This window comes from Equus quagga, chromosome 8, assembly GCF_021613505.1.
Source record: "Equus quagga isolate Etosha38 chromosome 8, UCLA_HA_Equagga_1.0, whole genome shotgun sequence".
Lineage (NCBI taxonomy): Eukaryota > Metazoa > Chordata > Mammalia > Perissodactyla > Equidae > Equus > Equus quagga.
This window is the reverse complement of record NC_060274.1, coordinates 37,793,986-37,808,640: the sequence shown is the minus strand read 5'-3', so window position 1 is coordinate 37,808,640 and position 14,655 is coordinate 37,793,986. Positions and strand designations below refer to the sequence as shown.

At 42.3% G+C, this 14,655-nt stretch overlaps 1 protein-coding gene across 1 annotated transcript in view; it reads right to left on the bottom strand.

Annotated features, from left to right (window-relative positions):
- Positions 1–12,547: 12,547 nt before the first annotated feature.
- SUGCT (succinyl-CoA:glutarate-CoA transferase) overlaps positions 12,548–14,655 on the bottom strand; it is a 668,838-nt gene continuing 666,730 nt past the window's right edge. Inside the window, exon 13 of the mRNA XM_046668918.1 lies at positions 12,548–13,962. Within this exon, the coding sequence (XP_046524874.1) occupies positions 13,799–13,962 (164 nt within the window). The 3' untranslated portion in view covers positions 12,548–13,798. The remainder of the gene's footprint in view (positions 13,963–14,655) is intronic.

Sequence of the window (14,655 nt, the reverse complement as noted above, 5' to 3'; positions counted from 1 at the left end):
AGGCAACCTAGAATTCAGGGTCTGAGGAAATTGCTAGAGCCATTTTAATTGGCCATGACTAAACTGACCAAGGAGAATCCCATAATTAGTGGCAGCACCATGGTGCAGATTGGCATATGGGCTCAGCCTAAACCTGTAACAGGGACTGATATTTTGCATGCAGCAGACATACAGATGGCCTCAGAGTTTTTCAGACCCAGTGTCAATTTCTCCCATGTGTTAACTGTAACCACTACCACGACCTTGTATACATACATCTTCTTCCAGCGAAGGATGAGTCTTGAAGCCTGATGAGGTAGTAAGTTTCTAGAGCCTAACAGTGTGGCATTGGCTTCTCAAGGCTCCATCTTCCAACACAACCGTCAGGATTCACAGCTCAGATATGATAGATCTGCTCTAAGTGACTCTGCACACCGAGCCGAGCGAATATATTATATAGAGAATATATTGTGTATCACAAATTCTTACATGATTGCCCATACAATGCTGTATGTTTATAACCCATTTGGAGCAGCTCGGCCTGATAAAAATGTATAGAGTAACAATAATATTTACTCACCAACAAGTACTTAATCCTGAGCACTGTACAGGCAAGAAGGGGACATGCTGTAAAACTAGGGGAAAACATTCCTGGTTTACAAAGCATTTATAATCTGATTAAGCTAATACAACATAGATATATGGAACAAAATGTACAAAGCAACATATAAAAGTACATCTCTGGTCCAGGTCCTTACTGATTCACAGGCAGATTATGGCAGTCGGTCCTTTGGCTTGGGTCCTTCTACACTCCAGTGGATTCGATCACCACTACCAGGGCCATCTTCTCAAAGTACAGCAGTGGGCAGGTCACTTCCTTGTTGGGAAATCTACACTGGCTGCCCACTGCCCACAGAAAAATTACCCTCTTGACTTTCGAGGCTTCCAACTACCCTCTGAAACCTGCTCCTCTCCAGCCTTCCAATCTATTGCCAGTATAGCAGCCCCCTTTCCCGACTCCAATATTCTCTTTAACTAAATTTTACTCAAGATCTCTATTTCCAAATACGTCACAGCTTTCCTGCCTCCACATCTTGCTCATCTCTGCATGTAATACAATTCCTGCCTTCATTTATTTAAGTCTCACTCTTCTTTGAAGATGAAGGTTTGTTTCTTACACACTTTCCTAAACACACCACATTACAGAGATTATTCCCTCCTCTGAACTCCAATACCACTGACATTTCTCATGTAATACCATGAGTTAATTCTGCATCAAGTTTATATAAGTGTCTCGCCTTCCCAGCTTTATTTCCAGCTCCTTGATGTTGAGCACCTTGTCCCAATCCTCTCTACCTTCCCAAAGCTTAACAACACAAGGTCTTTAACACTGCTGTTGATGGCAAAATTAAGTCAGGCATAAGTATGGAGCAGAGTAAAGAAGTAATCAGTTATAATCAGAATGGACTATAGTGAATTTTAAAAAGTTTACTAGACAGGTGACTTTTTAAACTGGGTTTGAAAGAAAGGACAAGAACGGCAGAAGGGCAAGAAGGAGAGGAAGCAAGAAGGGTGTGGGTTAAAATGGTGACCATGGATGTGGAAAGCAACGGGTGGATCTGGGAGCCTGGCCCTGTTCTGATAGTTGCGTAAAATCAACAACCTGGTACAGAAGTCTGGTTGCCAGATGTCCTTCCTTTTGCATATCTTCTAGTGTAACTTGCTTAGGTCTATAGAGTTGACAATTAGGGCCAAGAAAAAGTCATCATCTAGGCTTAAATTCTATCTGATGACCTTTCAATGTCCTTCTTCCATTCAGTTTTTTGAAATATCATTTCCTTTGAGGAGGTAGCTTTTTCCAACGGGAAGCTTGCTAGTGAGTTTTTTGGTCCTCACTTTAACCTGTCAGAAAAATTGTACAGAATTGCAAATGTTGATTGTTTCCCACGTGTACTTATCTTCCTTTTCATGTCCTCAGGTCCCCTCAAAACTCCATCTTGTAGAGAAGACGCCATGACATCCAGACCTGCAGGTTTTCAGGAATGTGGGGGTTATCATGGGGCATGTGCTGATCAAGGGGTCACCTGGGTTCTGCTGAGGCTGCAACTGCGATCCAACCTGGTAGCCCTGACCTGAGACCCTTCCCATGCTGAACACTTCAGCCTCAATCACACCTCAGCTCTTCTCTAGAGTAGACATCTGCAGAACACATACATCAAGGAGATAGGAAGATGGCCAAGAAATGTGTGGATTGTCCCACTTCATATTTGTTACCTTTGTAAACCCTCTCCTTCCCTACAGTTCTGGATCGCCAGATACCCAAAAGGGGTACTCATGATTCCCCCTTTAAATGGTATTGTTCAAACCTGTCCATCACTTTTCTCTACACTTACGGCATTCTCTGTGCATCTATAGCATAACCCTAAATGAAAGAACCATGGAATGGAAAGACTTAAAATAAGGATATCAGAAACTATCTCATCAAAGCCCTTTACTCTACAGAGTAAACCATGGCCCAGGAGAGGGATGTGGCCTGGCCAGCGTCCCCTGGGCATGTTACAGTTCTCTGATCACATTAAGGACTAAGATTTTTCATGCAATTTGATTTATGTCCCTAATGTAAACTGCAATTGTGAAAAACAACTAATAAGTTCCCTCCATTACCTAGAATGTTTTATTCCCTCCACTTTAGAAACACACTTATGGCAAGAAGTCAAAACAAAGATTTCACATTTCCATTAAAAAGCCCCAACATTTGTAAGCTTTCTCTGGGGATCCTATTACACCTCAGTGAGCTCACCTCCCTCCTCCCTTTAACTTACATAATATAAAAAAGGACATAGAGGTGACCAGGCAGGCACCTGCTCTTCTGTCTCGTGGACCAACTTCCTCTAGAACAGTGTTTCTCGATGGCAGCACTAGCGACATTTTAGGCCAAATAATTCTTTGTTGCGGGGCTGTCCTGTGCATTGCTCCTGTTTATCAGCATCCCTGGCCTCTACTCACTAGATGACAGGAGCAAACTGTCCCCACTGCTGCCCCAGTCATGAGAACCAAAAATGTCTCTAGATATTGTCAAGCGTCCCACGGGGGAAAATTTGCTCCCCTCCACCTTGAGAACGACTGGGTCTAGAACACCGTGAACATGGATGTTGTTCTGAGGGATCCATCCAGAAGTTTCTCATCAGCATTTGTCTTCCACACCCGGACCCCCCCACACTGACTCTATGATTCCTGCTGTGATTTCAACCCTGAAATCCTGCAAAAAGGTTAACATAGGGCGGGCAACACTGCCCCTTGCTCTTCATCATGCCTCCACACAAGGCTGGGCAGGAGTACCACACTTAACAAAGTAGAGATAATGGATGAAAGTTACAACCTTGAAGGTCAAAACTGAAAGTCATATATTAAAAATGACTTTTTGCCATAATCTAATTGGGAACTGTATTAGTTATCTATTGCTGTGTAACAAATTGCCCCAAACTAAGGCTGACTTATCTATTAGAAATAAAGCTAAAACAACAAATATTTATTATTTTACACAGTTTCTGAGGGTCAGGAATCTGGGAGTGGCTTAGCTGCATGATTCTGAGATGTCAATAAGCTGTTGGCTGGGGCTACAGTCATCTCCAGGCACTACTGAGGCTGGAGAATCTGCTTCCAAACTCACTCATGTGGTTCTTGGTAGGCTGGCAGGCCTCAGTTCCTCACTGGCTGTTGGCCAGAGGCTTCAGCTCCTTGTTGTGTGGGCCTCTATAAAGGGCTGCTCGCCCCATGGCAACTGGCTTCTTCCAGAATGAGTGATGAGAGAGAGAGAGAGAAAACAGAAGCTTCAGTTTTTCATAACCTAATCTCCAAAGAGATATGCCATCACCTCTGTTATATGCTATGTCCACAGAACAACCTTGGTACAATGTGGGAAGGGACAGCACAAAGGTGTGAAGCTGGGGTGAGCCTCATTGGGGCCATCTTAGAAGTCGCGTGCCATGGAAACCCCTCAGTCACTTAAAACTTTCCTAAGTTTAAACTCTTCCCATATCACAAACATGGTCATTTCTAATAGTGGGTGTCCTCAGTTTCATTTGAAAATAGGAAGGGATTTGCATCTGGTCAGAATGGTGACCCTGAAGCAACACATCATGAAAAAAATTCAACATACTCTGTTCCTAAAGTGACAATAGTAGGCTGATTCATTTTAGAAGAACTTTCCACAAAAGCAGGTTTCTAGTTGCCCTCTTTCAATAGAAAAAGTAATTAATAAGCCATAGGATGTTATTCCCTATTTCAACCACGAAGATTCCACGAAAACTATTCATTAAACTAAATGTATCAAATATTTATTGAGATTCTTCTCTGAGTTATACGTTTACTTATGTATTGTTATATAACAAACCACCTTGAAACAGTGGATTAAAACATCAATTCATGTGGGTAAGGTTCAACTGGTCAGTTCTTCAGCCCCATGGAGCAGTGGCTGGGGTCTCTTACTCAGTGGTATTTACGTGGCTGCAGAAGTGGGCTGGAGGTCCAAGAAAATTTCACTGACATGTCTGCTGTCTTTGTGCTCCTCTAAGTGGTCCCTCTCTGTCTGAATAGTGGTCATGGACTTCCTCAGAGGATAGTGGTCAGACTTCTTTCATGTGGTTGACTTCCAAGAACAAAAGGGGAAGATACTCAACTTCTTCGAGGCTTGGCCTACAATTGGCACAGTATCACATCTACCACATTCTGTTGGTCAAAGTGGGTCACTTTTGGAAAGCATACCCTTTTGGAAAAGTTCTCTCATGTCCAATCCCCTTTAAACTTCAAATCTTTGGCCTAATGTCTTTGACCTCTAGACTCAGATGTAAAGGACTCAAGCGATTAGGTCAGGCCCACCCAGATAATTTGCCTATCTTAAAGTCAATTGATTTTGAACGTTAATTACAACTGCGAAATCCTTCCATTGTAGCATTTAGATTAGCGGTTGACTGAATTACTGGGAGAAAGTGTGTACATCAGGGGCTGGAAACCTTGGGGACCATTTTAGAATTCTTCCTACCAAAGTGAGACAGTTGATAACATTTCAATAATTTGTTGTCTAATTAATAGTATTCTATCAATGTTAATTTCCTAGCTTAAATAGTTGTACATTGGTTATATAAAATGTTAACATTAGTGGAAACTGGGCAAACAATATATGGGAATTTTGTGTTCTGTTTTTGTAATGCCTTGTAAATCTAAAATTATTTAAAATAAAAAGTTAATTGGGCCAGCCTGGTGGCATAGTGGTTAAGTCTGTGCACTCAGCTTTGGCAGCCTGATGTTGCAGGTTCGGATCCTGGGTGTGGACATACACACTGCTCATGGAGCCATGCTGTGGTGGCATCCCACATACAAAATAGAAGAAGATTGGCAACGGATCTTAGCTCAGTGACAATCTTCTTTGCAAAAAGTAAGTAAAATAAACAAATAAATAAAATAACAAGTTAAAAAAAAAAGAAAAGCAAGCCATCAGCCCAGCCCAGATTCCACGGGGAGGGAAATAAAGTGTGTCTCTTGATGGGAAGAGAGATACGTGTATATGGGGAAGGAGGAATTGATGGCGATTATCTTTGAAGACTATTTATTACAGGCACCATGACTAATAAAAAAATGAATATGACCAGTTCCTTTCTCATAGAACCTGTAATCTGGTGGGTGAGAGAACGTCTATTCTACAGACACTTATTGTGGCTCTCCCACCGAGTAGGCATCATAATAATCACTGGAGGTACAATGGTGACTAAGATTCCCACAAGGATATGACAGTTTAATGAGAGAGAGTGATTGGTGACCAGAAATTATAACCCTAGGTGTGATAACGCTTATGGTCAGAAAAATGCAGAGGACTGAGTTAACAAACAAGATGCAGAAATCACTACGAATTGTGAAGATCAGAAAAAGTTTCATTCGTAGGTTAGCAGACAAACACAAAGATGTACGGCCCTCTCCCCTTCACTGTAATACTTTGAAAATGCTCCAAACAAACCAAAAGAAGTTACCTGTATGGTTCACTGCTGTATCTTCTCATTTGGGGAGATTATGTTTTTCATTGAATTTGCTTATAGAGTAGGTTTTTACACAATGAATATTTTCCTACTAACATAATTTTTAACTCCTGCTGGAGTCATAGATATCATCCTAGACATCTCTCATACGTCTTTCATTTGACAATGAGAATCTGAAATTTAATTGGAAATGGCTGTCTCTCCTTTTCCAACACTTTTTAGTGTCCCTGTAAGCCATAGTTTGTTTACACGGGGTCGCCTCTCCCACTGCAACGCCCTCAGCTTTCAAAGCGTGCTGGCTGCTCGAGGTTCTCTCGTTTTTCTCAGCAGTGGTCTTTGGGAGAGCTGTTTTTGACCCACTTCATCAGCAACTTAGGACTCCATTTAACCTTTAAAAAGAACCAAAAATGGCAATTTGTGTCTGTAAATTTACACACAGAAAAATCTGCTGGGGTGGGGAGAACACTTTAAGGTCCTCTGCAGTGAACTATATATCCTTAGGATTTTTAACAGATGAAGAAGAATATTTTCCTGAGATGGCAGCATGAGGAGACTTTCTCGAGGGTTTTTTTTTTGACAGTGTTTGAGCTAAGCTGATCCTCTTGGGAACCCTGTTATTTCTAGAGCATTTGCAAAGGTTGAAATGGTTGGATTAGGGTCTTTTTTCCTGCCCCTGAAGCGTCTTGCCCCTTATCCCTGTGAAGATCCCAAAAGTCTTAGGGCCCATGAGGTTTAGGGACACAATCTGAGGGTAGTGTGCACGGTAATAAGGGCAAGGCATCCCTTAGTCACACTGAATATGGCAGATGAGAAGACATGTAAGTGTGCCACACTGGCGTGATGCCCTCTTCAGACAGAACATCCATCAGGCCTTCCCAGGCACGTGTATTAAGTGACTTAGTACATGTAAATCTACTTGGAACAGTGCTGTACATGTAAGAACTTAACAGATGTTCGTTATAACAATAATAATAATTATTATTATTTAGCATCAAATTTAACCCCAGTCACAGAACTCATGAAAAGATCTGCCAGCATTGCTGAACTATATCTATTATGTACCCTAAGAGAGAGAACAAAATATATATAATGAGTCCTTATACCACAGGGATGAGTAGAGTAAATCTATTTCCACTTGGCACGGGAAATTAAAGGTAATAGCTCTGACTACTGGCAGAATCTCTTCCTCCCCCGCCTGGGCCTGTTCTAGATCGGAGAGCTCTCTCTGCTGAGTTGACAAACCTTCCCCCAGAAATTCACCCACACAGAGACCCAGCAAGCTACTCATTGTACCTGGGTCATATGAGAGCCGCTGCATAAAACACGGCGTTCTGATTACTGTCGTCTCTGCATGGTTTTCTCAGTGAGTTCAGCTAACTGATTGCCTTAGCAAGTCCTGAGCACCACTTCTGCCTGCATACTGGGCCTACATCCTTTCACTTAGGTTTTCCCAGAAAGTAACACTGAGAACCAGACAGAATGTTTGAGATTCAGAAGATGGGAAACGTGGGCCCAGAGGTAGAAGCCCCAGTGATTGGATATGTCCACCTGTGTCGTGTTTGTAAGAATAAGACACTTCAGCTTGCTGTTCCTCAGACCTTTCCCATTTCACAGGTCAGCAAGTCAGGCTGGGAAGATTCTCAGGGTCTTGGGTCACTGGGCACTGTATCCGGAGGTGACCTATGTGTCCTTGCATTTCTGTCTTAACTTCTTGTCTGTGTCATTGCTGTGGCAAGCATGTTTGGCTCTACATAAGGGTAACCTCAGACAGGAGAATATAGTGCATGTTTCTACCTCCAGAAATAGGGCCCCTCAAAATGGATGCTACCATTTTCTTGATCCTCTCCAAAGAAAGAACACAATAATATCATTTTTAGTATATTTCAGAGCTTCAATCAAGAGCAGCCAGGAAGTTCTTTGTAAAATCTAAAAGCATAAGCCCAAGACTGTGAGGGTGAATGTGTGTTACACCTGTTGCCACATCTGGCACCAAGAAATATGATGGAAAGCTGAATTTGTCCGTAGGGTTCACAAAGAGGTAAAGGACAGAAAGAATGGTATTTTCCTGCAGGAGTTTTGCATTAATTTCTATCCTCTCGACATCTCAGCTGTGTGTTCTGAAGCTGAGTGTCTTGCCTCATGGTCAGCACTTGTGTGAAACTTCTGGGCGAGAGGAAAGGGCGCGGGTGACAGGATGAGGCGCAGGAAAGCATTGTTCCTCCAATCTATGTGGTCAGGTGCCAAAGAAACCAACTTGAGTTGAACAGACTGTCATGTGGTTAATTTGCAGAGAAAAAGAAAGGGGGGAGGAAAAAGGAGGGATGTTTCAATGTGTTTTTCATCTTGTTGATAGAAGACAGCAAAGGGAGCCGTGAGGATCCACTCCCCCTGTTTAACGGCTAGCAAAACCAAGGTGGAGGGGAAGGTACCACCCTTGTGGAGACAATTTGACTAAAATAGCTAGGGACATGCTACTAAGCACCCCCTGAAGGCCTAGTAAGGCACCTTTTCTAAGAAAGAACAGGCCACAAAGACTAAGGCCTAGTGCTGGAGAGAAACCCTGGGCCCTCATGCCCTCCCTCCCCTTCCTCTGATGAAGGCTTTCCCCACACAGAGCCTAGATTCTGCTCTGCACTGTATTTTATTTATTTTAGTTTATTTCTCAGAACTGGAAGCACGTGACAGGGAGCCAGTAAGCCTTTGGGCTCTGCCAGTCCAGAGTGGCATTTGCAACCCTCCTTTATTTCTTTCCCTGAGTTTTGAGGGAGAAGAAGGAACAGCCAGTTATTTAGGAACCACCCCACCCAGAGATTAATCCAAGATTGCTTGTGGAGGTGAAGTCATGGCCAGAATCACCACTAGTTATCTTCTAAATTACTGAGCAAGTCCTATTTTTCTGAAGGTCAGTGGCAGTTTTTGGTATCCATGCTTGTGTAACACGGATGCATAACTGTGTGTGTCTACACAGAGAGAGGGAGGGAGAGCGGAAGATGAGGACGAGGAGGAGCAGGAGGAGGAAGACAAAGGAGAGGGAGGAAAAAGACTACGACCACAGAGAAAGGGAGGAAGAAGAGGAGGTTCAAAGAAGGGGGAAAAAAGAAAAGTAGGAAAGGAAGTAAGCAGAAAAAGAAAAAAAAAATGGAATACAAGGAGGTGTCAATTAGCCACTTTGCAAAGTAATGATTTTCCTGTCACTTTAGACTTTCAAACAAGGGCATAGTAGCTTCTGTATTAGTTTTCTATTGGTGCTATAACAAAATATGACAAATTTAGTGGCTTACAACAACACAAATTTATTATTTTACAGTTCTGGAGATCAGAAGTCCAAAATAGACCTCCCTGGGCTAAAATCAAGCAGGGCTGCGCTCCTTCTGGAAGTTCTGGGGGAAGTCCATTTTTATTGTCCTTTTCAGCTACTCAAAGATGCCTACATTCCTTCATTCATTTCCATTTTCAAATCCAGCAACTGTCGGTAAGTCTTTCTCACCTCACCTCACTCTGACATGGACTCTTCCACATTTAAAGGACCCCTGTGACTATACTGCACCCACAAGGGTAATCGAGGATACCTATCCTATTTTAAGGTCAGCTGATAAGCAACCTTAATTCCCTCTTGCCATTTAAGAAAATATGTTCACAGGTTCTGAGAATTGGGACATGGACATCTTTGGAGGGCCATTCTTCTGCCTATCACAGCCTCTTATTAAGAATGTTGCAAAGGAGCAGGAGGCTGGGCAGTCCCTTTAATGTCAGGTCTTAAGGCATGGGAAAAAAGCTATTTCTCAAGAAAACTTTTCCAATGGGTAAAATCTGTTTCCTGGGTAGTGTTTGGGCTCCTTCCAGTGCCTGCCCTTCCCTCTTGGCATCTACACATCAGGCTGGGCTCATACGGCTATGGGCTGGCCAGAGTCTCAGAGCTAATGCACCCTTGGGTCTGCTCTTTCTTTTCCTTTCCTGCTAATGAAACGTACCTATTCCAACTCTCATTCCTTCAAAACTCTCCTTTTTTGTACTTTTTCCCCCTAGCGTGTGGAATAAATGTATGAGTGCAAAGTATTTGCATTCATTTGCGTGTAACACTTTAACTTCCTAGAGTGACCCTGGAAGACATGGTTTTGAATGGGTGTTGGGGGAATGTGTCTATTGGGGTTACTTATACCCCACTAATCCCACCACATAAACCTGCTCTGCATAGAGCCAGCCTGGCGTAAAAGTTCAGGACCATTTGTGCCCAGAAGATAGCTTGGTATGTCAATATACAGAAACTATTTAAGCATCTTATGAGAGCAGTAATTTATAAAACATTTAACCCTGCTATTGCTATACTAAGATTGTAGGAAGAAATACAATTTTACCCTGATGTCTGAGAAACTTCTCCACCTCCATATATGAGCCTCTAGATGCGTTTTTGTTTACCCCAGCTGTTGTTGGGATGGAAATAGGTACCTTTTTCTGAACCTTTTCATCCTCTTTATCAAACAATAATTGTACCAGTACTAGTACCACAAAATCAAGAGAGAAAAGAAGTTAGCTTGATATGCTGACCTCATAAAGATCATCAATACTACAAGCAAGGTTTACAACCATTTTTTTCAGGCACATCATGTCTCAAGAATCTCATTGGTCACTAAAGCAGATAGTCTCCCCTGAGAAGAAGAAATGCAAGAAGAATCTCATAATCTTGGGGAATGACTTTGAAAATGAATAGCTCAGGGTCAGGATATTTTTTCTGCTTATCTCCTTTGCCAGTTGAGAAGCAGTGGTGAGGAGTCAGAGGAGAGGCAGAATACTGGACAGTCTGTTCAGCTTGGGGCTGGCATTCCTTCTCAGAGCCTTCAGACTCATTATTTGGAGAATGAGTCCTGTGGATGAAGGCAGCATTGAGCTATGTGGAAGAGTGACAAGCATGACTCATATCTACAGCTTTTCAAGTAGATAACATGCCAACACCATGGGACAAAAGAGTCACTGGTGGAATATCAAATTCAGGTGAGATATGAGTGGGTGTGAATTTCCCTGAAGAAGGTTGAAAGAAGAGTTTGTGAAGTCCTCATGCACAAGCCCCCCATTGTGGGGCTCTGTAGGTTAGGTAGCCTAATGACCTGGTATGAAATAGCCCACGTGAATTCTCCTTTGTTTTTTAAAATCATGATTGTACTTCCAGGGGCCAGCCTGGTGGCATAGTGGTTAAGTTTGTGTGCTCTGCTTCTGTGGCCTGGCGTTTGCAGGTTTGGACCCTGGGTGTGGACCTAGCACCACTCATCAGGCTGTGCTGTGGTGGCATCCCACATAAAACAGAGGAAGATGGGCACAGATGTTAGCTCAGTGACGATCTTCCTCAAGCAAACAGAGGAAGAGTGGCAACAGATGTTAGCTCAGGGCCAATCTTCCTCATACACACACAATCATGATTGTACTTCTAACTCTTAATAGATGGATCAAAGACAAAAGAACACCAAGTAACTGGGGGGAAAAATCACACAAAATTGCTCAATGTTCATTTCTCTTCTTCTTAGGGAAACATTCAGCATATCAGACTGCATGCTGGAAAATATCATGCTTGATTAACTAGAAAATCATGGCAGCAAAAAGTTTAAGAACAAATCAAGGGACGGATGCCTAATTGCTTGTGGACACACCCTCAATTCCATAATGATTAACCCACCGAGTTTCAAAGAATTTTCTAGGACAACCTCGGCAGGCCTTGACACAAACTGAACTGGAGCATATGGTATGTTAGTAGTGTGTTCAGATTTGGGAATGTGAAAGATAACAGGCCTCGATAATTAAAACAGCACATTCGTTTATAAGTATTACTTGATCTGGGGCATACTGCTAGAAATTTTAGCAAGCACGATGTTTCTTTCAGGACTGATTATCTATCTGAACTTGAAACACATTCTAAATTATTTCTCTCACTAAGCAGTAGAGTAAATGCTTTCTGCTGTGTGATGAGCAGGTTCAAAGTTCCCCTGGATCATTTTGAGCGTGTAGGTGGAAATCTGCATAGCTACATACATGATGACACTGGAGATGGTCTCCAGCGGTGACTCTGCTATGTATGAAGACTGCAGTCTTGATTGACTTCAAGGTTTTAGAGGCATTTTGTGACCTCTCTAAACGATCAGTATCCTCCTACATATGGCTACCCAGATATTTAGGGTTACTGCTCAGTAACCAAGTAATTTGCGTTTCAAGATATCAACTTGAGTCAGTAGGAGAAATAGTGGATCTATCTTTCAAGATACATGGTTTTGCCAATTCTCTGTCATCCAGCCTTTAACCATTTTCATTACTATTTGTATAGACATGGAGAAATTCCATTTAGATGTCTGGCCTGAAGTGAATGTCTCCAGATATATATCTATGAATTAGCCATTGGGGGGAAAATACTGTAGAAGGCATCAAGTGACCCTTGTATGATGAAATTCTAACTAATGGAATAACAGCAGGAGTTCTTTAGAATAGACGTTCACAAAGAGCAGAGCGGAGAGGATAAAAACTGTTTCAAGAATTAGTCCCACGAGGCCTTGTGAGAAGACAAATTTCCTATTTATTTGGAATCCTTGATTCTAGAAACACATTGGGGCTTACAGTATGCATAAATGGCTAAGCTCATTCCAATAAAAAGAACATGAAAAGAAAACTAGCTCCAAATCACAGTTTGAAAGATGGACATCTGTAATTTAACTTTCATTTACCACTTGGTATGTAATGACATGGCTTTAAAATATGTGTGCCTAACAGCCGTTAATTGAGAGCACATCAGGTATTGATCATGGGGTCATCTGATTCCTTGGTCTGTCCTGGGCTTGGTTGATAGACAATCCGAGTGACAATTTATCCTGGAATTTATCCATATCTACAAATCAGTTACCACCTTCTGGACAGAAGCTGTTTTTTATACTTTGAATTCACTGACAAATACTTAAATGCAAATAATACTAAGGTGTGATATATTCTTCTATAGTGGATATTCAGATTACAAAGAAATGTTTTCCTTTCATTCTCCTGTTATTATTTACACATTATTTAACACCTAGTTAGTCATCTGACATTCATTTAAGAACCTGTCACGTTTGCACTTGGCTCAAAAAAAGAACCACTCTTTACCCCCAAATGCTGATAGCTACCTACACCCAAAATTGCTTTGGTAGAAATTGATTTTCTGCCACAGATCATGAAATAATCAGAGAAATACAACATAAAGCAAATATTTACCCCCACAGGGGAGAATGGAGCTCAGTTTTATAATGGACACCAGCAAAGTCCGTGGTTTAAATTACCAATTAACAAAGGGTTCATGAGCTCAAAATTAAGTTATTCTGTTTCAAATCAATCACTGAGACCATCATTCTGCTTATTGTTTTGACTTCCTAACAAAGGTTTAAATGAGGACTTTATGTGCTAGTAGAGAGCATCAAGAGATCTGCTCTTTTTCAGACGTGCGTGGGCTGGAGGGGTAAACATTTAGGCCATTAACCCAATTACAATGAGGAAAGTATTTTTTCCAGAAAAAAAATCTTTACACAAAAGTCCTACAAATTCACAATTGATCTATTGTCTGGGGAAAAAATGATAAGGAATACAAGGTGGGGTACATATAGAAAACACTAGATTCGCTGATGCCAGAGCCATCCTGGAAGCGCCAGGCAGGAAATCTGGAATTACCCTAACTCTTCTTCTCAGTGGCAGGCACCAGAATTGGGGAGAAGGGTCCAGAAAGTCTATTGCCTTTGTTAGTAAAGTGCATTCAGAATGTGGTTTTGAGAAAGAGCAGTTTTCCTCTGTCACTCAGCTTCATGTTGGGTCACCACGCCAGCACTGAGCAGCTCTTCGATGGCCCTGTCATCGTATCTCAGGACCTCCTTCAGGATGTGCGTCGTGTGCTGCCCAAGCAAGGGAGGCGGTCTGGCCTCTGACATCTTGAACTTACTGTATCTCACAGCTGGGCCTGTCAAAGGAGGAGGAAAGCAGGAAGCCTGTTAATGACTAACCCTAGGAAACGAATTACCCAAGCAGCCTGGGGTGTTTTCAATGGATGCCAAGAATATCACTGCCAGTTACACCCTTTCAGATGCACCATCGTTTTGGAAAGAAATGTACTGTCACATGTGGCTTTTCTTGACTGTGCAGTGATCATCTGACCTGCGCAGTGGTCTTCTGACCTGCCCACCACCATCCAGGGGCTGCAGGTATGTGCCTGGTATGTGCCAGGCCTGTTCAGAACCTGCCAGTCCTCTTGCAAAGACTTTTGAGGGTAGGTCACTCCACTGAGCAGACTCTCTGGGGCCAAGCAAACAATGACCACAGGGACACAGGGTCTCTCTGAAGCTGGAAATCTGACCGCAGGTGAAGGTAACCCCCAAATTTTACTCTTGAGTGTCTACCGCATAGTTCCAAGATCTAGTTCAACAGACTGCAGATGAACTAAACCCCAGCCAGACCCTGGCTGAAGGCTTTTGGTGGTAGAAAATGTTACGTGTGTAAGCTTCATTGTCAGGGAGACTTGGCTCTGAGTATCAGCTCTGACACGTCCTAGCAGAGCCATCTTGGACAAATTACTTAACTCCTCTGAGCCTACGTTCTACAATTAAACTGAATATGATAGTGTTTACCACATAGACTTGATGTAAGGACTTAAAGG